Source organism: Macaca fascicularis, chromosome 9 (genome assembly GCF_037993035.2).
Source record: "Macaca fascicularis isolate 582-1 chromosome 9, T2T-MFA8v1.1".
Taxonomy (NCBI): Eukaryota; Metazoa; Chordata; class Mammalia; order Primates; family Cercopithecidae; genus Macaca; species Macaca fascicularis.
Genome location: NC_088383.1, coordinates 125,072,236 through 125,095,143, shown reverse-complemented (window position 1 = coordinate 125,095,143; position 22,908 = coordinate 125,072,236). Strand labels below are relative to the sequence as shown.

Genomic DNA, 22,908 nt, shown 5'->3' with positions numbered 1-22,908 from the left:
TCAGGTTTCTCACACATGGCTTTGAGGACAGAGGAGCTTTAAGAGGGGTGGGATTGAATGAGATTAGAAAACTAGCACCAGACATGTCAACACTGAGCCCATAGCACAGGCATAGAATCTAAATGACTGTAGCAACATGGATACCATTGCCTGGGCCTTTTATCTGAGAGAATGGTCTTGGGGCTGCATGTTATTTGTGGTGTTTGGTTTATGGTGTTTGTGACGTTTTCATTGTCTCTGTGTGATACAGACTGTTTTCTAGCACCCGCTGTTGTTTTTGTCACAGAGAAAAAAATCCAAACCTTGGCTATACCCAGCGTTTTCTCTGCGTAATGGTCTCCTGCTCTGACTGAGCTTATTTCCCCACTCTGGGAGGAATGAACTGTTGGGGGATCTTCCCTTAGCAGAAGTGTTAAGCTGCAGGGCCCCTCACCCAGACTGCTTCCTTCTGGGCCCTCCTGGAAGCTTCATCACAGAGCTCTGGACCAGGCTGCCAAGTGGTCCCAGGCCCTGTGTGGTGAACCTGCTGCTCCCAGCATGGACAGGCTACCAGTGACCTCCTTGGACTTCATCTTCTTGGCTCCAAGCGCCAGCAGAGGAGCTTAGAGGGAAGCTGAATTCCAGAATCCACCCACGTCAGCCTTGGGAGGAAAGAGACTGTTGTAAAAACACCGTTTGTAATAACTGCTTATAGAGCAGTTATTCAAAGCCCTTCAGCCAAGAAAGTGCTTGAATTCAGAGCTCAGAATTGGGTATTACCCTGTTAAGGCTGCCATACAAGCCAGCATGCTCAACTACATTTTCAATTGTATATTCAACTCAATTGGAAATGGACACATGCAGGGTATAACTGGTAGAAAAAAATAGGAATTTAATCTTGGGGGCCAGGCCTCATGATAGGTATGTATATGTGTGGCACCCGACATCGTAGGTATCATACATGTAAGTGTCAGCTACTTAGTAACTAAGCATTTTGCATTTACAAAATCTCACTCGTGGGGAGACATTAAGGGAAAACAGTGCTGTTACTGCAAGCCTTTTCTTGATCCCCGGGTCCCTACTAAGTGTCCGTTGTGCAGACTTTAAAACAGGAGGCTGACTCTTAGTCCTGTGGTTGCAGGAACTTGGCAAAAGGCAGCTCCCACGGAGGACAAGCTGTCCCGCCCAGCCTGCGGACATCAGGTGCTGGGCTGCCTTGCTGAAGCAGCTGTTATCAGATTGCCAGCTTCTGCAGACTTAATTCAAAAAATGATTTCTTCGTGATTGGCGTGTTTGCATTGTAGCAAACTTTGGTTCAACATATTGTTAGAATACATAATACTGTAATTTAAGATTATTTTATCAGCAGTAAAGGGTTTTATAATTCATTTTAAAAGTTGTAATGGGCTTGAGCATCTTCAGTATAGTTTAATAATACAGCATTTTATAGCTGGCTGTAAAATTTCAGATTACGGTTTTAGCAATTGTGCAATTCTATTTTATAGTTTAATAATTGTTCAAATGAAGGAGAGTGTAAAGTTCCTAAAAACCAATTTAATGACTTAGAAAAATAGCTTTTATCAAAATCTATTGCACACCTTTAATGAACCCAGATGTCACCTTTTCAACAAAGGCAGGTCATGGGATCTATTTTTCTCTGCAGCAATGTAGCCAGATGCCCTCTCAATTAAGCACACGCAGTGCGGTATCTCTAAATTATAATTTTTCTCTTTTTAAAAACTCTTTTATCCCTAATCTCCTATAGCTAGAATAAGCCTATTTTCCAAGCACTAGGTGAACACCAGTGAGGCCAGGAGAACTCCAGCTTAAACAGGCGATAAATTGGTTCTCTCCAGAGAATATTTTCATTTTACAGATGGCCTCTTGATCACACTGCCTGAACCCCAGCTCCTAACTCTTGTAAAGTCTCTTATGAATGCCTCCAAATAACTCATAGTTTACTATTCTACAAAGTGAATAGCAGAAAGGGAGCCCTACCTGATCATTTAATTATATATTCTCGTTCCTAATAATACAAGTGTTATCATATATTATAGCATCTGGGAGAAGGCATGATCTCATTGTCATTGGAATTATAGTTCATGTTATTTATATTTCTGGAATTTGCCATGGGTATATTTTCAGGCAACAAAAGCCAGTGAAAGAGATGGCCCAGGGATACAAACACAGTTATCACATAGCTCAGGGAGCACATCATGGGGTATTAGGTCCCAGGACCCTTGGATACAGTGTGATTATTGAGTGAACCAGCTCTGGCTCAGAGCCTGTTTCTGCTACACAGAAATGGAAGAGGTCAAAGGAAGTCCCATGTGGCTGGGCTGTTTCCTCTCTCTCTGAGGTGCAGTCTGGTGACCCGGGGTTCACAGCCCATTACCACTCTCCTATAAGCAGTGGTACCTTTATGTGAACGAAGGGCAGGCTGATTTTGAACTCTCCACCTGGTAAATACTTTGAGAAGAGGTCACCTGCAGCGCCTAGAACCCCTTTGTTCTATTACCCTGAAATGACCCAGGCTTCCTTTTTTCTGTTTCTCATTCAGTTCTGTAGTCGTCTGACCCATCTTTGTCAGCTTGGCTCCAGGCTGTTTCTGTGGAAATTTGGTGTTCCTTGGGAACAATGTAAAGCTGTCCGTGCCTGTCATTTGGATATCTTTTGGCAGGTTTCAGTCATCTCAGCAAAGATGCCACAACTGGAAGACATTCTCGCTGCCTACAGGCATTAGCTCTGGGCTTCAGCTGTTGTCTCCTCTCACTGCTCGCCCCAGAACAGTACTATGTTATAGTACCCCAGTACTATGTTAGTACTATGTAATGGACAGCATTTAGTGATTTTGTGTTCCCATGGAGAATGGAGGCAATACCATCCTTTGTTTTGCTCCAGTCCGACACTCACTTTAAGATAATAGAGCTCAAGCAAACTACAGCATCAATTGTACTGATGCCTGACAAGTGATCATGCAAAGAAGTACAGGGTGGTTAGTTTCCAATGTTGATTTTTTTAAGAAAAGGAGGCTGTTGTACCTAGGAGAAGATACTGAAGGGCCAGGCCTCTTGCTACAATAAAATTCAAACCCTCTGCGGGCTAAGATGGAGAGTAGCTTAATCTCTTTGGTCCTTGGATTTATCACCTAAAATATGAGAATGATAAATGCTACTGCCTAGGAGTGTTATAATTATTAAACAAATTAAAATCCTGCATCACAGTAACTCAGCCTCCAGGACAGTAACTATTTATACCATTATTTTATTCTCTTGGGTGGTCTTTGCTGATGATGACATAGGAGGAGCCCGTGCTGAGGTGGCATCCAGTGACCTTTACCCCAAAATTCATCTGAGAAGTGAACTTGAGCATCATATATGTGTGCTACCTTGCAAAAATAGACCAATTATTTGATCACCCATTTATGATGTCTCCTCCTAAGCGCTTTTTTTTTTTTTAAACCACTATTCTCAAAAAATGAGAAAGACTTAGAGAGGGGATGGGAAGACAAGGTCCTCCTCAGTGCATTATGGGAAAAGCCATTAGGCCACCTGCACCTGTGGTCCAGAGGGCAGTGAGGCCAGCCCATCAGAAGGACAGTAATTCAGCCCTTGGACAATTGCTTAACCCAATTGCTGGGTAATAAACATGCTTAATAAAAAGGAATAGGACGTCTGCACCATCTTAGCTATAAATATGCTTCTTGTTCTGGGTAACCTGTGAGAATACCTCTGAGCACACTTAGATCACATACTATAAATAAATCCAATTTCTTATATCCCCTACTGACCTTTTATCCTTAGGACTTCTAGCCAGCCATGTTCCCCTGAATAATAGGTTCTGCCTGTTCTTGAACCATGGAACTCCCTTATGTGGAAGCAAACAACTCTGGTTCTCTTATTGGGTAAAATTCAACCAAGAGCATCCCTCCTCTCTGCCGCTTATATTTCAAACCCAAGGAAATGAGACTGTCTAGAGAGAAAACTCAAGACGGTAGACATTGAGTTGACATTTTGGGAGTTTTCCCCAGGATGGCTGTCCCCTGCCTGCCCCTCCGCTGCAGGGACCTCGGAGAGGCACTCACCACTGGCGTCTTGGAGGAGCAGAAGCCTCCTGGCCTGGCTTGACCTCTGACTTCCTCCAGAAACTGCATTTGCAGAAGTTGCTCCTGGTTTCTGGGATGAAGCTTGGGAGGACACCCTTGGGCTCTGTATTCCTTTTCAGACTCTGTTGATTCTGCGCTGCCTGAGCTGTCTCTGTCCATGCTGGCTGTGTGAGCCTGGGCTTATGACTGCACCACCCAGAACCTTCCTTAGCTGTCACCAGGATAATGAGCTGTTTCTGAGGGTTGATGTGAGATCTGGGAGATAATGAACAGTGTATCTAGCATGGAGTCAATATGCATTGATTTTTAGAGTCAGAGTGACTGGGTTCAAATCTCAGCACAGCCTCTTCAAGCTGTGGAAACCTGAGCAAGTCATCACCTCTCGGAACCCCTGTTCCTGACCCATATAAAAGGGGAGTGCCCCCCTCAGAAAGAAAGTTGTTTCAGCGATGGGTGTATTTGGTAAAAGGCAGATGGGATCATGATCGGTGAAGGCTATTTGTGATAGTAATGATCACAGTCATCATTACTGTTCATCTACTTGGTTTTCCTATACTTTCAAGAATATTTTTCTCTAAAAGCACATATTCTAAAAAATTTTTAAAGGTTTTTTGCTTTTACCTTGTTTTTTTGCAGCACCAAGCATGTTCCATCTTCTGAACCAGAGGATGAACAAAAGCCCCTGGTCCGTTATGTCTCCAAACCGTGGTGTTTTATATCAAACCTTAGTTACCACCATAAGTCACAGAGCCATTACGGGGCCGCACTCAGCTGCACATAAATGCACAGGAGAATGAGAGCCTTAATAAATATTATCTGATGGTGATGAGGATGCGTGTCTGATGAGATAGGCTTCATGCACTTCTCATCAGGGACAACAATGAATCTTTTCTGTTGCTCTTGCACATTTGCATTCCCAACTGCACATTCTGAGAAAACAAATGTTTCATTTTAGGGCCGTCCCTCCTAGTTGCTTTATACCATTAATGCTGAATGTTCGCTATACAAAACAGCTACCCTCACCCCAAACCACAACGTCTTCAAAATGTCTTTCACACATTTTTGTCATTATCTTATTGTTAATTGCGCATAATTTTCTAAAATAGAGCTCATAATTGCTTCTTGTCTGAATATTTTACTAATCAAGCAAGTTAACCATGAATGAAAACAAACAGTTCTCTAATGTATTTCTGCAACCTGTGTTTGCCCCATCGTGGGTAAAAGCAAAAGAGATGTAAGGTGATCCTGTGAAGGTATGAAAAGAAGAAGTAAGCCCAGCCAGGGCCCCCTGTGAAGCTCCATGCTGTAGACAAGAGTCTGCACGCAGCACTCCTTGCCATCTTGCCATTAGTGTTAAATTACAAGTGCAAAGCTGCAGGCATCCTTTTATGGTGCGCTGGAGACTGACAGGGAAGCCCGAGGGAATGCTTAGCTAATGGAGGACTGTTGATATATCTTACTGGACTGTGTCTCTTTCATTGCATTCATTTTCAAATCTGAGGAATCACAGATGATCACAAGCCGGTTCTCTTCAATACAATGTTCACAAGCCCAATTAGCGTGAGGTTTTGCATTTTTCCCACTTTTGCCTTGATCAAAGAATGACCATCAACCACAGAGAGGCTAAGAGAAACTTGAATATTGAAAGGACTTCCATCTAGAGTATCACATTAGATTTTTGCAACCCTGTGATTTAGACAGTCGGGCAGGAATGATTGGAATCATGGATGATGGTTGGAAAGCTAGGACTAGGAACCTTGTAACCTGTGCTTTTTTTTTTTTTTTTTTTTTTTTTTTTTTTTTTTTTTTTGAGACCAGTCTTTCTCTATCACCCAAGCTGGAGTGCAGTGGTGCAATCTCGACTCACTGCAACCTCCACCTCCTGGAGTCAAGCAATTCTCCTGCCTCAGCCTCCTAAGTAGCTAGGATTACAGGTGCGCGCCACCATGCCCAGCTAATTTTTTATATTTTTAGTAGAGATATATTTTTAGTAGAGATGGATTTTCACCATGCTGGCCAGGCTGGTCTCGAACTCCTGACATCATGATCCACCCGCCTCGGCCTTCCAAAGTGCTGGGATTACAGGCATGAACCACCATGCCTGGCCAGCCTGTGCTCTTTTTACCATACCATATCAATCAAGCCAGTACCAGGAGCAACTTCTAAATTGTAGCAGAAGTTCTCTTAACTGACACTCATTTAGCCAGCTCACCATAGAAGCCAACCTGTCCCTTCCCCTGCAAACATACTGGCTACTGCACAAGACTTACTGCATGGACCACACTAGCAGGCTTCGCTTCTTCTGCCCACAAGTGCCCCTCACTCTCTCCAGTTGGGATGCAGGCTTAACAAGCATCAACTGTATTTGTTCTTATGCCCTTTTGTGCTGGTTGTAGTTGGTATTTTTGCTTACATCATTTGTGAAATATTACGTAAATCACTGAAATAGGAGCCCAAAAAAAGGGTAATCGCTTCAATGCACACTAAGTTGAATATATCTGAAAAGGTAAATTCCTTAAAAAAAATAAAATTAAAAAAAAAAGCCTTTGGATTAGGTGTGGGTGAGATGACTATAAAGGACCGAGTGCATTTATAAAAACACAGGAATATTGTGTACTGAGATTCTTCTGCGAGTGTCAAAAGTCACTCCTGTTTTAAGGAAACTGCAACCGGGAACTGTAGACCAGGAATTATAGACATGGCTTATGCAAAACATTAACCAGGGAACTCCAATCAATAGACTCTTTAAAAAAAAAAAAAAAATAGAATAAAGGTGCTCCTGGTCGCATAATCCAAAAATCAGTAAAGGAATGATATTTAGATGTTAAAGTTTCATATAGATACACCATTTCTAAGTGATTTTATTCTTTCATTTAATTTCCCAATTGACCACCTAGGGGCCCAGTCCCCAATCAGGTCAAAGAAGAGGGTTTCTGATCTAGGCTTGGCACTAAGCTCAAACTAAATTGCACAGTTCAACTCTGACTGTCCCATTGGTGCCAGGAATCTAAGACCTTTGCCACTAGAGCCTGTCTGTCAGCTTCAAGGCTAGGATCCCCACACCCAAACACACACATCTGGAATCTGGCTTTTTTTCAACTCGCTATGCACCCTTTATTGGAGGCTTCACCTAAACGTAGCCCAACCTGTCTGAGCTATGCCTCCTCTGAGTACAAAAGTATGACTGCAGATCCCTCATCCTGTGACTCGACCTGCCCAGACTAACGAAACTTGGCACCCCTGAGCCTTCCTGAAACTTGTGCTGAGTGAAATATCTTTACAAGGCCTTCTAAGAGCTTAATGTAATGAAAGCCTCTGGCTGAGGTTCAGGCGACAGAAAGACAAAGCATCTTCGGGGGGAGCAGGTAGAGGAGACCAGACAGTCCCAGGCTCAGTGGTAGAAGAGCCACCCAGGGCTACTCCAGCCTCTTCTCAGAAGCACGCTTGCCCAAACTCATCCTGGCTGCCCTCACAGCCCCTGGTTTTCTTCCTGGCCTGGGCCAGGGTCCGTGGGGCTTGGCAGAATTCAACTTGGAGGAAATGAATCCCTTCCTTGCTGAGCTCAGGCTCTGGAAGAAAAACACCCAAGCCCACAGGCTCAGAGCAGGCTTTATTTATGTGTCCACTTGTTTTACGCAGCTGACTTTACTGGACATTATTCAGACCAGTGGTTGCAAGTGATCGTTACAAAGTTTGTAGGAAAAGCAAACCTCCAGGAAGGTGAGTTTCAAAATAGACAGTGCCAGACGTTTTAGAAAGGCTGGCCAACTGCTTGGGACCAGACCAGCAATAAAACTTCTCCCAGCAATCCCAGACGTCAATAGGCAAAATCCAAAAGCCAAAAAAAAAAAGGCTCCAGACCACTGTTGGGCCATCATTACTTAGCTTGGATTCACTGGCAAGGAGGTTCTTTTTTGTGTCGTCTTTGTATGTACAGAAATTAATTTGGTCAAATTGGTATCAGGTACACAATAGAATTGTTATATAGTATTACCTATTGAAGTCTATAAGCAGGTGAGTCTATCTGACTAAGATACAATGTGAATGATGCTTACTTGGTAGCCGGTTCCTCTGCTCAGTTAACCTCAATTAAGTACATACTCTTCTTTCCATGGTTTGTCTTACAAGGGAGCATAAAATATGTAGACTTAAACTGAGAAATGGCTTTGAGCTCTGGACTTCTGCTTCTGGACTGTTGTGTGAAAAACTCATACAGTGGTTTTCCCTAGCAAAGGTCCAGTTTGTGCTGCAGAAGAAACTCGTATGCTAATAAACGGGTATTGACAAGTGTGATAGATGCAGCTAGGTACTTAGTGAGTGCTGGAGAGCAAAGTTGATTGCATTTTACAGTCTGTGTATTTCTCTGTTTATTGCTTGTATTCTGTCATTAAGCAAACAGGTTCCTAATATAGCAAATCTCTCTAATCAGTAAAGCAAGGAAGAAAAGAACCAGAGCATCATTAATTATGACTATCTGGCTGCAGACTGGACAGTCTGTTGCTATTGGATTGGGCAACTTCCCCTGGTTTTATTTTCTGGAGGTAGAGCAGAAACTGGCTTTTCTTATGCGTGGAGGAGAACAGAGAAATGTTCCATGCCCTGCTGGCTGACAGCTGCCTAAAATCCGGAGATTAAACACTGGCTTCTCTACAGAAATGGAGTCCTGGGGCAGCAAAGGCCAGGCTCCGGGCGAGTGTGCTTTTAAGCCTCCAATTCCATAATCAGAGTGAGCATGCTGCTCACAAGCCTGACCTGTCCCCAGAGCTTGGGGAGAGCCTGCTGTGGGCAGAACCCGCGTGGGGACTGGACTGAGAGCTATAAATGATGTGTGCATCTCTGTGTTCTGCACAGGAAAGCTGCTGGCACCATGGCAGGCTTTCCAAATGCTAATCACTGGGGTAAAAAGCAGGAGAGGCACTGCTCTGACTCCAGGTAACAGAGGTTAACAGCATCTAATGCATTTATTAACCCTCTGGTGCCAGGGACTGGCGAGGTCTGGCCCCCCACAATTACAGTGCCCTGGAAATTCATTTATGCGACGTGCCTGGACTTGGGGATTACCACCAGTGACACTTTTATAATATGAGAGCAACGGCTGCTGGAGAGACAAGGCTTCACGTGCCTAAAGAATAGGTTTCCCTGGTTTTCCAGAATGTAGGGAAGGCGCTTGGTTTGGGGACGGGCTTCTCTAGTATGATTTTCATCTTCCCGTTCTCAAGATGAAAACCTCAAGGTGTGCTATATTTCGGTGGTGGTGTTTTCCCCAACTCAGAGTCAGGCAGCTTCCCCTAAACCTTATAGCTACAAATTAGAGTTAAGAAACACCCTTTCTTAAAAAGGATTAAATAATTCATTTTTCAACATACTGTAAGAATAGTTCAAATTGATTTTTTGAAAAATGAAATGCATCTTCTCTTCTTCATCTCTTGTTAAAAGGCATATCGTGTTAAAACCACAAACTGCAAGGCATGGTGTCTGCATAGGTACTGGCTGGCTGAGCTCTGTGTCGGCTCTCTGCATTTCTCATAATCATCAGGGCTGTGAGGCTCACTGAAGGGCCTGAACACTGTGCCAGCCCTTCTATTACTGTACCCTTCGTTTTACCAGTGTGTAACTCAGGGATAAAAGGTGCGCTTCCAGTTTCTAATTTACCTTATACCTTACAAAGTCTCAGGAGTTTGGGGTTTATTTTTTCCTTTTAATTTTCCTGGGACATCCCACTTTGCAGCAATTGAAACAGCATTTAAAGTGTGTAAGTACTTTTTTTGTGATAGTTGAAAGCGGGGGATGCCCTGTAATTTTATCTGTTTGCATTTATCATACCTGACTAGCAAGACAGTGATAGCTTGATGATGTTTTCAGAAATGCTGGGGATAAAAGCCTTTAAAATGTGGAAATAACAGGTTTCTCAGGCTTTCAAAGTGGGTTTTAAGATGCAGATTTTCTTAAGTAGACTCTGGATCTGCAGAGGTAGATTTCTGACCCTCAGTGGTCACAGGAAGTTCACACTGCATACAGGACTCATAAGCATGCAACTAGCCAGAAGTTCACAGGTCTGCATCCCAGGCTGTGACCCTCTCTCAGCAGCAGGCCCACTGTGAGAGGTCCTGAACTCTCAGCCTGATGATGTCTGTTGTCGACCCCATCCAGTCTAGACAGCCAGCACACTCTGGCCCTCAGCTCATTTGGTGTAAGATTTAAAGAGATCTCAAACCTATATGCAATCCTTTGATTCTGCTAATCAGACTCACAGAGCTGACAGTAGCCCGTGCCAGGTTTAGATGGAACTCCAGAGCCTCTCTGCTCAGCCTCTGCTGCTGTAGGGCTTTCCTGAGCACCCAGACCGCTCTGTAGGAAGCTTGTTAACACACAATGTAAGCAGAGTCTTTAGAGTCCTGTGTGTGGACTGCTAAGTCTCTAGAGTGCTGAGTGCCTCTGTGGGTTGGGAAGATGTTTAACGAGAGAGAAGGCGTTTTCTCAGAGTATCCCCTGTAGGAATGTGGCTGCACATTCTTACTTGGACTCATCAGTTCCCCCAGTTATGCCAATCGAATGGTCTTCCAGGCAAGATGAGCCTGAGAGGTGCTGCTTCCAGCTTTAGCCAATGGGACTCCACGGAGACAAGGCCAGAAACTGACCTTTTCCTTTATACAGAGGCCAAGGGGGTACCCGCTTTGGGGGAACAGGAACTTAGAGACTGCACAGACTTGGAGCTGATCTAAATGCATTTTCCTGTGTAATTGAAGTTATGCCTGCCATTTCCAGATAGAAGACAAGATCCGCGGAGTTTACACCTGGGCGCGTCTCCCTGGTTGAAAGCTTATCAATTCTGAATGTAGTGTGAAACCCTCCGTGACTAATGAGGGTCAGAAATCTACCTATGCAGGCAGAGTCCACTTAAGAAAACCTGTTAAGATAGAGGCCTTTTCTAGTCCATTGATGAAAGCCCCTTTCTAATCATTTAATAATGGTAGGATTATACTCCTGCAGTATAGCTAATGAGTGTCACAGATTGAGTATACAATGAATAAAACACTGTCTGCTAGTGCTAATCATACCTAACAAAGTAGGAAGGAGGCCTTCCCAGCCCTTGGAACTCTTAGAAGCTACTGTGGTCTAGGACACTGAGGTGCAACTTAGCTGTGACCACAAGCATAGAAAGAACTTGAGAGCATAATGCATCCCAGTCTAGAAATCACACTGCCTCCCCTGTGCAATTCAGTAAATTTGTTAGTTATGCAAAGGCCCTTAGCAAGGGCTTATGTCTTTTGTAGATTATGGCCTAGAAAAGGCAGAATGTGATGTTTTAGGGCCATTTTGGTGTCTGGGCACAATTCCAAACTTGAACAGAAATAAAACATGTAAAGCACTACACATTACTCTCTGTAGGTGACAATGCAGTGGACCAGATTTGCTATTAATATAGATTAAAAGCAGGCTTTTGAATCAGGTTCAATTCCTCTTCCAATTTCCCCTCTGATCTTCTTATACATAACATTTAGTGACCTTTGAACAGCCCAGGGATGCTTCACAGTGTCTTATTCTTGATGCTTGTTTAAAGGTTTCTATTTCATATTCACAGCTGGCATATGCAAATATAGGTAAAGATTATGATGCCTCCCAAGTAGCATTATGGTCAATAAATTACTCCTTGGGTGAACATGCTATCATTTTAGCTTAGCATGTCTTCCAGGAGTTGCAAAAGTCACAACGGGCAGCCTGCCAGTGCCAGCCACAGAGCTGGTTGCCCAGGTCCTCCTTGATTCAAGTGTAACGTGTAACGCTTAACCAGGGCTCAGCCCATTGACAAGTAAGCTCTCTGTCTGTCAGTGCCAAATGGCTCCTGTTGCTGGGGATGAGGGAGGAGCATTGTGGGAGTTCTTTGTGTGGATTTTGGGGAGAAACACTGTGATGCAAGAGGTAGCACATTTTCATTTAGGAACTGAAAAGACTGGGTTTGCATCGTGAGTCTGTAAGTAAATTGCTATGCGACCTTGAATTAGTCACTTAACTTCTCTGGGCTGTTTTCCTTTGTGAAATGAGAGGGTTGTACCAGAGTCAGTAGTTTTCACATGCATTTACACTGTCATTGTTTGAGCAATGGGATGTTTCCTATGATGAAATTATCAGGTAGAAGCCCAGTGGAGGGTTGTTCCAGTTAAGGAGAAACAGGGAGCTCAGTGCCTTCACAGCCCAGTCCCCTTCCAACTGCTCGGGAAGCCATTTTCAAATGGCTACATTGAGGATCCGTAATGCTCTGCGTGATTCTCTGAGGATGCCCATCTGAAAGGGTCCCTGCCCTGTGCCTTAGCCCCTGATTCTATGTGATCCTAAACAGTGACTAGTGAGTGGTTTCCTCACTAGAGAGGAGCCCCAAGAACCCAGGGGCCAGGTCCTATTTTGTTCATCAGCATATACCCAGCATTGGTAAACAGGTACTCAGTAAGGGTTTGTTGACTGGAGCAACAAATAAACAAATGAACAAACAAGCAAGCTCAGGAAGGCCTCTGTCTATATTACTCATAAATGCAGATGTTTATTGCAATATTTTTACCTAGAAGGAGGTATTTCCCAAAAATTAACTTTAAGAAATGAGGGATGACTTCAAAACGTTTTCTTTAGTAACCTAGTCCTGGGCTGCTCCTTCAGGAGCCGCTCGGCTTTGAAATGGGGTAAGTCGGAATTGAGATGTGCCACGCCAGACACACCAGATTCTGAACACTTAGTATGGACAAAAAGAATGTAAAGTATCTTATTAATATTGAGTACATTTTGAAATGGTAATATATTGGGTTAAATAAAATATATTATTAAAATTAACTTCACCTGATATCTCTTTATTACATGGCTACTAGAAAATGTTCAATTATATATGGAGCTCACAGCTGTGTCTCACATATTTATCAGAGAGCATTGCCCTAGACAGCTGATTAATGGATCATCAGTAATTACTCTTCTGTATTATGTTTGAGCATTTTTTTTTCTTGTCTCTCTCCAGGCACAGAAGCTAAAATCCAATGTGTCGGGCAATACACACCTCTGTATTTCCAATGTGAGTATGTTTCTTTTGGAGGCTTCCTGCATTTATAGAAACATAGCCTTTGGGCCGGGCGCGGTGGCTCAAGCCTGTAATCCCAGCACTTTGGGAGGCCGAGACGGGCGGATCACGAGGTCAGGAGATCGAGACCATCCTGGCTAACACGGTGAAACCCCGTCTCTACTAAAAAAAATACAAAAAACTAGCCGGGCGAGGCGGCGGGCGCCTGTAGTCCCAGCTACTCGGGAGGCTGAGGCAGGAGAATGGTCTAAACCCGGGAGGCGGAGCTTGCAGTGAGCTGAGATCCGGCCACTGCACCCCAGCCTGGGCGACAGAGCAAGACTCCATCTCAAAAAAAAAAAAAAGAAACATAGCCTTTGGGCCCCTGGGGCAGGGTATCACATAAAGCATTCAAAGACAAGAGTATCCAGTCCACAAGAAATCTAAGCCACCCTCCATGACCATCTGCCCTTTGAGCAAGGTGAACACTTTGAATTCCAGTTCACAAAGTTGGAAGTAAGCCTGGGACCCGGGATCTTTGTCCCAGGATTAATACAAGTGTTCCAGGGCCCTGAGCCTCTCTGTAATCACAGTCATGTAAAATCATCCAGCACAGAGAAGATACATAGCAAATCTCATTGCTCACCAGATGTTCTCTATCTGTGGTGCCTGTGACCTCCACAGGCCCCCATAGGTAGATTAGAGCAGGTACATTACTCAATCCAGTTTACTGGTGAGGAGACCGATAATTCTGCTGTGTGTGGGCCCTGGTTCCTGGTGTAGGAGGTTGGCATTATGGGATTAAGCAGGTGCTGGGGATGGAGGATCTATCCTGAGGAAGGACAGCTGTGCTGGCTGGGAGTCCAGAAGCTGGAGTTCTGGTTTGGTTCGCCCAGCAACGAGCAAGCAAGCGCTTGCTCTCTCCAACTCCTCATCTATAAAATCTGGGATTGAACTGGCTCATGCAGGGAGAGGCTGCTCTGCCTGTCTCCAGTGCTGTCTGTGACCCATCTCTACACAAACTGTCACTTGTTCGGGCAAGTTTCCTGAGATGACTGCTGTCCTCCTTCCCTGATGGGGAGAGACAGTGAGCATTCCTCTTCAGCTGGTGATAGGAGAAGGGTTCCGTGCTGCACAGCTAACAGTTACCTGTGCAACATGGAACCCTGGAGAGAGAGGTAAAGAATGGCAGGGGTACCTGAACTCAGATATCTTCCCCCAAAATGAATTTAATAATCCTTAACGGGAGAGCAAGCAGTAAGCATTGACCAGTTTGTCAAAAGTATCTGGTGCTAATCCAGATTCATGGTTTCTTCCCATAAAACTGCAAGTCAGTGAATTTGAGTCTCAGTGGTAAAATCTTGGTCAGCTTTGGTGAGTGGGTCAGCCAATGGGGAGCTGGGGGGAGAGAGAGTGTAAAGTATACTGTGGTAGAGAGAAGACATGCAGTGAATGATAATGAAACCATTCTTTCTTACAGGGTAATTATGAAAAAGAAGGTCTCGGTGCTTCCAGCCACATAACCACAAAATCAATGGCTGCTCCTCCAAGCTGCGGTCTGAGCCCACTGCTGGTTCTGGTGGTAACCGCTCTGTCCACCCTATTATCTTTATCTTTAGCAGAAACATCGTAGCTGCATTAAAAAAAATACAATATGGACATGTAAAAAGACAAAAACCAAGTTATCTGTTTCCTGTTCTCTTGTATAGCTGAAATTCCAGTTTTAGGAGCTCAGTTGAGAAACAGTTCCATCCAACTGGAACTTTTTTTTTTTTTCTTTCAAGAAAGCTTCTTGTGATCCTTCGGGGCTTCTGTGAAAAACCTGACGCAGTGCTCCATTCCAAACTCAGAAGGCTTTGGGATATGCTGTATTTTAAAGGGACGGTTTGTAAATTGGGCTGTAAAGCAAACTGGGGCTGTGTTTTTGATGATGATGATGATGATGATTTTAACAGTTTTACTTCTGGCCTTTCCTAGCTAGAGAAGGAGTTAATATTTCTAAGGTAACTCCCATATCTCATCTAATGACATTGATTTCTAATGATACAAATTTCAACCTGACATTGATGCCAAGCTTTTTTTTGCCACAAAGAAGATTCTTATCAAGAGTGGGCTTTGTGGAAACAGCTGGTACTGATGTTCACCTTTCTATATGTACTAGCATTTTCCATGCTGATGTTTATGTACTGTAAACAGTTCTGCACTCTTGTACAAAAGAAAAAACACCTGTCACATCTAAATATAGTATCTGTCTTTTAGTCAAAATAGAGAGTGGGGAATGAGTGTGCCGAGTCAGTACCTCAATCCCTGAACAGCACTCTTCTAATCCTAAGCCTTACCTGAGTGGGAAGCCCTTTACCTAACAAGAGTCCAATATAGCTGAAACGTCGCTCTAATACTCTTTACACTTATGAGGTTATATGTAGAAAAAATTTTACTACTAAATGATTTCAGCTATTGGCTTTCTATATTTTGAAAGTAATGATATTGTCTCATTTTTTTACTGATGGTTTAATACAAAATACACAGAGCTTGTTTCCCCTCATAAGTAGTGTTCGCTCCAATATGAACTTCACAAATAACAGCTCTTCAAAAGCAGACTGAGAAGCCTCGTGCTGTAGCAGAAAGTTCTGCATCACGTGACCGTGGACAGGCAGGAGGAAACAGAGCAGACAAGCATTGTCTTTTATTATTTCTTGAAGTGCAAGCATGCATACCTGTGGAGGGAACTGGTGGCTGCTTGTAAATGTTCTGCAGCATCTCATGGCACCCTTGTCATGATGCAATCCGGCACCTTGGTTTTCAGGTTATCTGACAAAGGCAGCTTTGATTGGGACACGTGGGCATGGGCAGGTTGTCCTTTCTTTGGAAGCACATCCATGCTGAGATGCCCAGTTCTTTTCCTAAGGACTGTCCTTACTCCTGACTGCAATGTCTTGGCCACTGTTTGGAGCACTTTGGTCTGAAGGTCATTAAGGATCTGCTTGTATCTTGTTTTATGTCCTCCGTAACAGACTGCAGACCATGTTAGAAAAGAAGGAAGGTTTGTGGATCAAGAGGGTTGACATTAGGTCTGGCGAGGTGAGTTGGTTGGCACAGATCAGCAGGACAGGACCCTGGTGATAAGGCATCTGGCTTTGCTAACCACATATCATCTACCATTATTCTCTTTCTTGACTAAGTAGACCCGAAAGTGCACTGTCGAAGTCTGGTTTAGATGGCGAGATTCTGAATCTACAGTGATCAAGTACTGGTGGCCACTTTTCTCCAACATTAAGTAAAGCAGCAGAGATCCCACCTTGATAAAGTGCTGGGGAGCACTGGCTTTTTTCCCACCTTGGTAGAGAGATGGAGGAGGAAACCAGGGTGCACGTTTCTACAGATCCCCTTTGCCTGCTGGTGTTTGCCTTGTAAGATTAGTCAAATTGCTAGGGGGAAGGGGAAATCTATGAAATCCAAGATAAAGGCATAGTCTTTTAGCTCTATTGGTGTTCAAAGTGCATTTGTGTCCAAATGTTAATCAACACAAATGTACAGTACTCGGTACTGACTTTTTTCAGTTCAAAATGTTTTCAAGGGAAATTCAGCAGACACTCAACTGTATTTAATTAGTGAAAAGTTCTATAAAGACTCTTACTTTGAATAAACACATTAAATGTGTCAAAATATTTGGAATGCCAGTTATCTATGAGTGCATAGCTCTTACAGAGCATATTTTGTTTTCATTAAGTTATCTCTGTGTATCTATACTGGACTAATTGCATAGGGATCTGATTCTATGTGATCCACTGTAGAAAACTATTGATTACTTCTGCAGTAACAGCAGCTCTAATTAGCTTCAGATGACCAAAGAGGAAATGGGAGTTTCAGTGCTAACAAGGGCAGCCTTCATTGAAGAATGCATGGGTAGGCAACATATAAATTAAATTTTGAAAAGCCTCATCTGTCACCAACAAAGATCTCATTTTTCTTCAGTGATAAAAGCATATTCAAGTTACCAAATCCTCAATTTGAAAATCAGTTGCTGATTAAATAAATAAGGGGAAGCATCTTGTTCAGGGACAACACGTTGGAGAGATTCTTATCAAAGCAAGCCAAGCAAGGTTTCTGCCATTCAGCGTGATCTTAGTTTGACATAGTGACCCTCAACCACCACCATTTGCCCCAGAACTGGAGCACAATGATTTAAATCATTTACCTGTCTCACTTCTTCTTGGCATGCTTAAAAGCAAACATGATTCACTACTTCCTGTCCTTCAGTCCGGGCATTTGGGGTGCCAGTGAAGACAAGGGTTATCTGCTGAGGTTTGGGTGTCTTGCAGGAAGTATGTCATTGCAGTTAATTTCGATGAAATGAAACAGTAACTAGGGTCCATGCAGCCCATGACTCCCTGATTACATCTAGCCATGCCCTACTTATTATTTCAGAAAGAAAGAGGGGGAATAAAGGCAGTATTGCCACACTGATTAGAAGCACATTCATTCCACTTTGATGTTGAATATTTTTGACCGATATATGCTTGAGTATCTTTTTAATAGAGCACATGAAGGAAGAAGTGCACAACATAGAGCAGGAATTGAGAATGCCAATTACATATTTATTTTTCCATACCTGATTTTTTTCAAGTCTCTAATAAAAAAAGTGTAAGTTGAGATTAACATAGGTGATGTTTCATGAAGTATCGACAGAGCGAGACTCCGTCTCAAAATAAATAAATAAATAAATAGAATGTGATGAGTGTGATTTCCATTTCATTTTTTTAAAACACACTTTTTTGCTGTAGTAAGAATGTCTTAGAAGTTGTGTCTTCGAGTTACTCAAACACCAGACAGGGCTCCTCCAGAGCTGCCCCAGCCTTTGATTTGATCCATATTCAGACACTTCCTATCTTGCATACACTCTGATGGGCCGCTTCTAGCTGCTGCCCATCTCCCTCTTGCCTTCTTGTCTGTAAATCAGACACTCCCAAGCACTCCATCTGCTGTACTAGGAGAGTGGGAGAGCCAAAGCATTTTGGAGTCCGTGTAAAGTGCCTGGGAAAAGAGATGTAAGAGCAGTGGGAGTTTATATAATTAGCAAATTCTTTTCTCAGAATTCAGCAGAAATGTATTTCTGTTGTTATTATTTACAAAATTGTGGCCTCAGAGGAGCTGTCTTTTGGAAAATAAGTTTTCATTCATGCAGTTAGACATGCACGATGTATTTGAATCAATAAACTGCAGACCAGAAAAGGGCTGCTTAAATGAATTCACATGTTCTAATTCTCTTTTGAGGCTGTTGATGATCTCCTGGATTCATAACCCCATGATCTGTGTTGCTTTTGCCTCTGCTCTTTGATAAAGCAAATCAGACTGTGTGACACCCATCTTTTCAAGAACAACCTAAAAGCGATGACAACAGGCAGGAGTGAATTACCACTGGCCTGGGCACAATGACAGCAGAAGGCCCATCTGAGCTTGGAGAGTTGGAGCGATAAGGCAAAATCAAGGTGCAACAGTGGGCCATGTTCGAAGGGTGAATGGATCAGAGTCCGCTGATGTTCCTTACTGATCAGAATAGGAACCTTCTAACAGAACAGCCAGAGTTCCTTGAATCAGGCAGAAGTTATTTAGAGACAGGAAGCCAGAGCTAATAATAATATCCGAATGACAGAGGAAGGAATTTCTTATTAGAAATTCTAAAATAAAACAAGTGGGGATTTGGTTGGATACCCTTAGAAGCTACATTTTTCTCTCATCCCTAAGATAGATATCTCAAGTGTATATCTGACACCTCTTGACTTTGACACAGCTCTGCTTCTCAAGTGATCATTTAAGTCTGTTGTCTAGAATTCTTTGTAAGGGCTGGACCTCTGAAAAAGATTCTCACTGCAGAGGCCTTAAATCTGTGTTTTTTTGCCAATCCCTCCTTCCTGGGATGTATTCTGTAGGACATTTCATTTATATCAGGATATTGGCTGATTCAGCTCTCTTTCATTGTTATTATTCAGGCCTCCCTCCACCACTTTGTTCTTTATTGCCTAATATTGCCCTCCCCAATTCTTCATCGTAATCGCTCTAAATTTAGTTCAACCCAAATTAATTTCTGTTCCAACAGATATCTTTTAAGACAGAGAAGCCTCTCTCAGGAGCCAGATGATCTGAAGATGATGCTAATCCCCAAATACGAAGTTCCTCCAGCTAACTCTCCTCTGAGCTCTCTCTCCTTAGCTTTGGGATTGGGGATGTTCTTATCCTTGCCAGGAATCCCTTTGTTGCTCCCAGTGTCTCTGATGAGCTTCTCCTCCCTCCCAGGGACCATGCAGGGGTGGTTTTCAGCAGAATGTGCCACCTGCACTTCTGATTGTTCTGAGACCCAGCCCAGAGGGGTGGAGAAGGCGCACAAACCCTATTCCAATAAACTGCCTGCAGAGAACCACAGCCTGCTAATAGTCGTTGAGGTCTCGGCCCCCTAAGGTCTCCAAGCTCATTTGACCAGCGCAGCTGCGACATCGGCTGTCTGCCTCTGGCAGGTGCCAATATCAGCATCTTGTCCCACTGCCATGGGGAGTTAATTTTTGCTCCAGGGCAGCTGCCAAGCCCAGCACCGGCATCCATGGAAGGTTTTCTCTGATTTTCTTCTCTTCGTCTCAGGCTAGGCTTTCTTACCAATCCCCAATTTTGTTTTGTAGGGTGCCAGGAGACTGACCAGAGATCTTTAGCCTCTTCCTTAGTTTGAACATCTCTTGCTGCTCACACCCAGGCTTCTTCGGCAGAAAGCATGACCCATAGTAGGTACTCAGAAACTGGTTAAATGAAAAACCTTGACATTTAAGGGCTTTATTCTGTCATACAGTAGCAAGAACTGGCCTATTGGCATCATATTCCTGGCATTGGGCTGTATTGACCCTGAACGTGTCCTCCTGAGGTTTTTGAGGGTGACCTGGGAGAAAGGGTCTGAGAAAGCATTGGGATCCAAGTGACTTTAAATCTGCCCATGGCATTTCCTGCTGAGAGGTGAGAAACTAGCATCTTTACCAGCAGGCTGACATCTGCCAGAAAGGACAGAGCCCAAAATGGGGGTAGACTTTGTGGAAAATTCGCCAGTTAGTCCGCTGAGATTTTAATCTGCCTCAAGCACAGGATGCTGACAAGAAAGGTAGACCACTCCGCCGATCCCAGACGAATCCCAGGGATGACAACTTCTCCATCAGTATCCTGAGAAGCAACATCAAATGCTTATCAAGTCAGCACATTTATTGAGTGAGTACTCTGACGGAATGAACTAGCATTTGGAGCTGAATTTGAGAACACAGGGCCCTCTGACAGCAGCTTAGGGAAACGCCCATCCCTTCCAGATTGGCAGAATCCTTCCATTTCACGTCCTTCGGAGACGCTGTATTCTCTTTACAAATCATTCATGAAACTTCAGACTCGGGCTCCCAGGGGGTAAGTCCTGCGCCACGTGCAAACAATGACAAATCCAGCTCTTCCATGATGGAGAAGGCAAACACACCCACCTTCATCCTGAGCCTAAAAGGGCACCTCAGAGCACTTAGGCGGCCACTCGTCTGGGCCTCAGAGGGCCATGAGCTTGGCCAGGTAGGCACAGCAGTGGGGAAATCACAACTGTCAGGTACCGGCCATGGTGCAGGTGGGAACAGGAGATGCCAGAGCTGCTTTAGCTGAGGAAAGCAAACAATCAGCAGTGCTCAAAGGAGCAAAACTTCGAATGTGCACGTTGACCCCTGATATTTGCAAGCATAGCACAGATCCTAAGACTAGAGTGAAGTGGGAAGAAGAATTAGAAAATCCAGTGGATGTCCTGAATATAGGGAACCAGGGCTGTTGAAAATCAGTAAAGGTTGATGACCTGGGGCCAGACCAGGTGACTGTGGCAGTACAGGTGAAGGTACCCTGGACCTTCTCAGTTCACTGGCTCATAAGGCTCCGCCAATAATGCGTGGTTCTCTCTCTCTCTCTCTCTCTATCACACACACACACACACACACACACACACACACACACACACACACACACACACACACAAAATGATTGGAGGGCTATATGATCCAGCATTATCTTCCTGGTGCGCCAAGCATGCTTGATCTGGAATTATTATTGTTATTATTATTTAGCTGTAGCTGACGGCATTTCTCAAATGTGGAGAAGGAGAATGGAAATTGCAGAACCAAGTCAGTTTGCCCCACCATATTTGGCTGTGGTCTTACTATCATTGGGCATTTCTGATGTGCTCTTCTGGATTCAGAAAGAGCTGATTGTCCTCCGAGGGTTGAAAAAACAGTTTCAGAAACCTGAATCCAGGGCCTTATCATTCTCATGATCTATCTTCTTCTCCCTTCCCTCGCCCAAGGGAGTGGGGGAAACACTTTTCACTGCAGAGTTTGCTTTAAAGAGTTTTCCCATCTTGCGTGCATTATCCCTTGATATTGAAATTATTTTCTCAGTTTAATCCAACTCCTGCTGAGAAGCTGTGTGAGATTTAGGTTGTGGGATTTTTTTCTTGTACTCTTTTGGATGGTGTTGCATTTTTCACTTTTAACCCGAGGGTGTGTTTCAGCTTATGTTCGTTCTGTTTCATGCAGGTTTATAGTACGGTGGAGTAGAGAAGGCGGCTTCTGATTTTTAGGGTATTTTTAGAATTCATTCCTGAGTGAGGGGTTCAGACACCCAGTCTCCTCAGAACAGGGGTGAGGGATTGACTGAGCTTTGTTGAGGAGCCTCCGGTTAGGCTTCGGGCACGTCTCCATGTTCTATTGTGTGTTTACTGAGCTTCTCACTGGTAGAAGATGACACATCTGTCTCATTGTCCTGCGTATCTGCTTTCCAGAGGACACTGGGACATTCTCCTGGGGTCACTCCCATGTATCTGCTTTCCAGAGGACACTGGGACATTCTCCTGGGGTCACTCCCATGTATCTGCTTTCCAGAGGACACTGGGACATTCTCCTGGGGTCACTCCCATGTATCTGCTTTCCAGAGGACACTGGGACATTCTCCTGGGGTCACTCCCATGTATCTGCTTTCCAGAGGACACTGGGACATTCTCCTGGGGTCACTCCCATGTATCTGCTTTCCAGAGGACACTGGGACATTCTCCTGGGGTCACTCCCATGTATCTGCTTTCCAGAGGACACTGGGACATTCTCCTGGGGTCACTCCCATGTATCTGCTTTCCAGAGGACACTGGGACATTCTCCTGGGGTCACTCCCATGTATCTGCTTTCCAGAGGACACTGGGACATTCTCCTGGGGTCACTCCCATGTATCTGCTTTCCAGAGGACACTGGGACATTCTCCTGGGGTCACTCCCACACGGCTTCCTCACACAGCTGTTTTGCAACAGCCTTTATTGCCAACACCCGTGGAAGAACATCTCCTGTAGAAGTACAAGTTTTGCAATTTGGACTTTGGAAGTGGTTTTGTGATGTCTGAATTTTCTGTTAGCCTATTGCTCAAGCACTACAGAATGTACATAGTCCCTTTGGCCATCCTCCCACCCCTGAATATCCTAATAAACATTGTTTCCTTTTTTTAAAAAACAAAAATCATTGTGGTGTCTTTTTCTTTTATCCCATTCACTGGAAAACGCTCTTGAAATCTGCAAACATGTAGAAATCCCCAGTGTCAAAACAATGGGTTTTCTTGACAGCAGATCAGAAGGACTAAGTGTGGCTGCCACAAATACTTCCAGACCATGTTTCCGAACCTTGCTACTATTGACACTCAGGGCCAGATAATTATATTTTGGGTGGATGGGCTTGTCAGATCTTATACATTGTTGATG

At 43.9% G+C, this 22,908-nt stretch overlaps 1 protein-coding gene and 1 long non-coding RNA gene across 4 annotated transcripts in view; one reads left to right on the top strand and one right to left on the bottom strand.

Annotated features, from left to right (window-relative positions):
- Positions 1 to 4,279, bottom strand: part of LOC135965194 (uncharacterized) — a 33,482-nt gene extending 29,203 nt beyond the window's left edge. Inside the window, exon 1 of the long non-coding RNA XR_010578097.2 lies at positions 4,064 to 4,279. This is a non-coding gene — a long non-coding RNA (uncharacterized lncRNA). The remainder of the gene's footprint in view (positions 1 to 4,063) is intronic.
- Positions 1 to 22,669, top strand: part of GFRA1 (GDNF family receptor alpha 1) — a 219,726-nt gene extending 197,057 nt beyond the window's left edge. For all 3 annotated transcript variants that reach the window (XM_045361598.2, XM_005566515.4, XM_074000808.1), the window contains 2 exons: positions 13,083 to 13,136; positions 14,602 to 22,669. In XM_045361598.2, coding sequence (XP_045217533.2) covers positions 13,083 to 13,136; positions 14,602 to 14,754 — 207 coding nt within the window. In that variant the 3' untranslated portion in view covers positions 14,755 to 22,669. The remainder of the gene's footprint in view (positions 1 to 13,082; positions 13,137 to 14,601) is intronic.
- Positions 22,670 to 22,908: the final 239 nt, after the last annotated feature.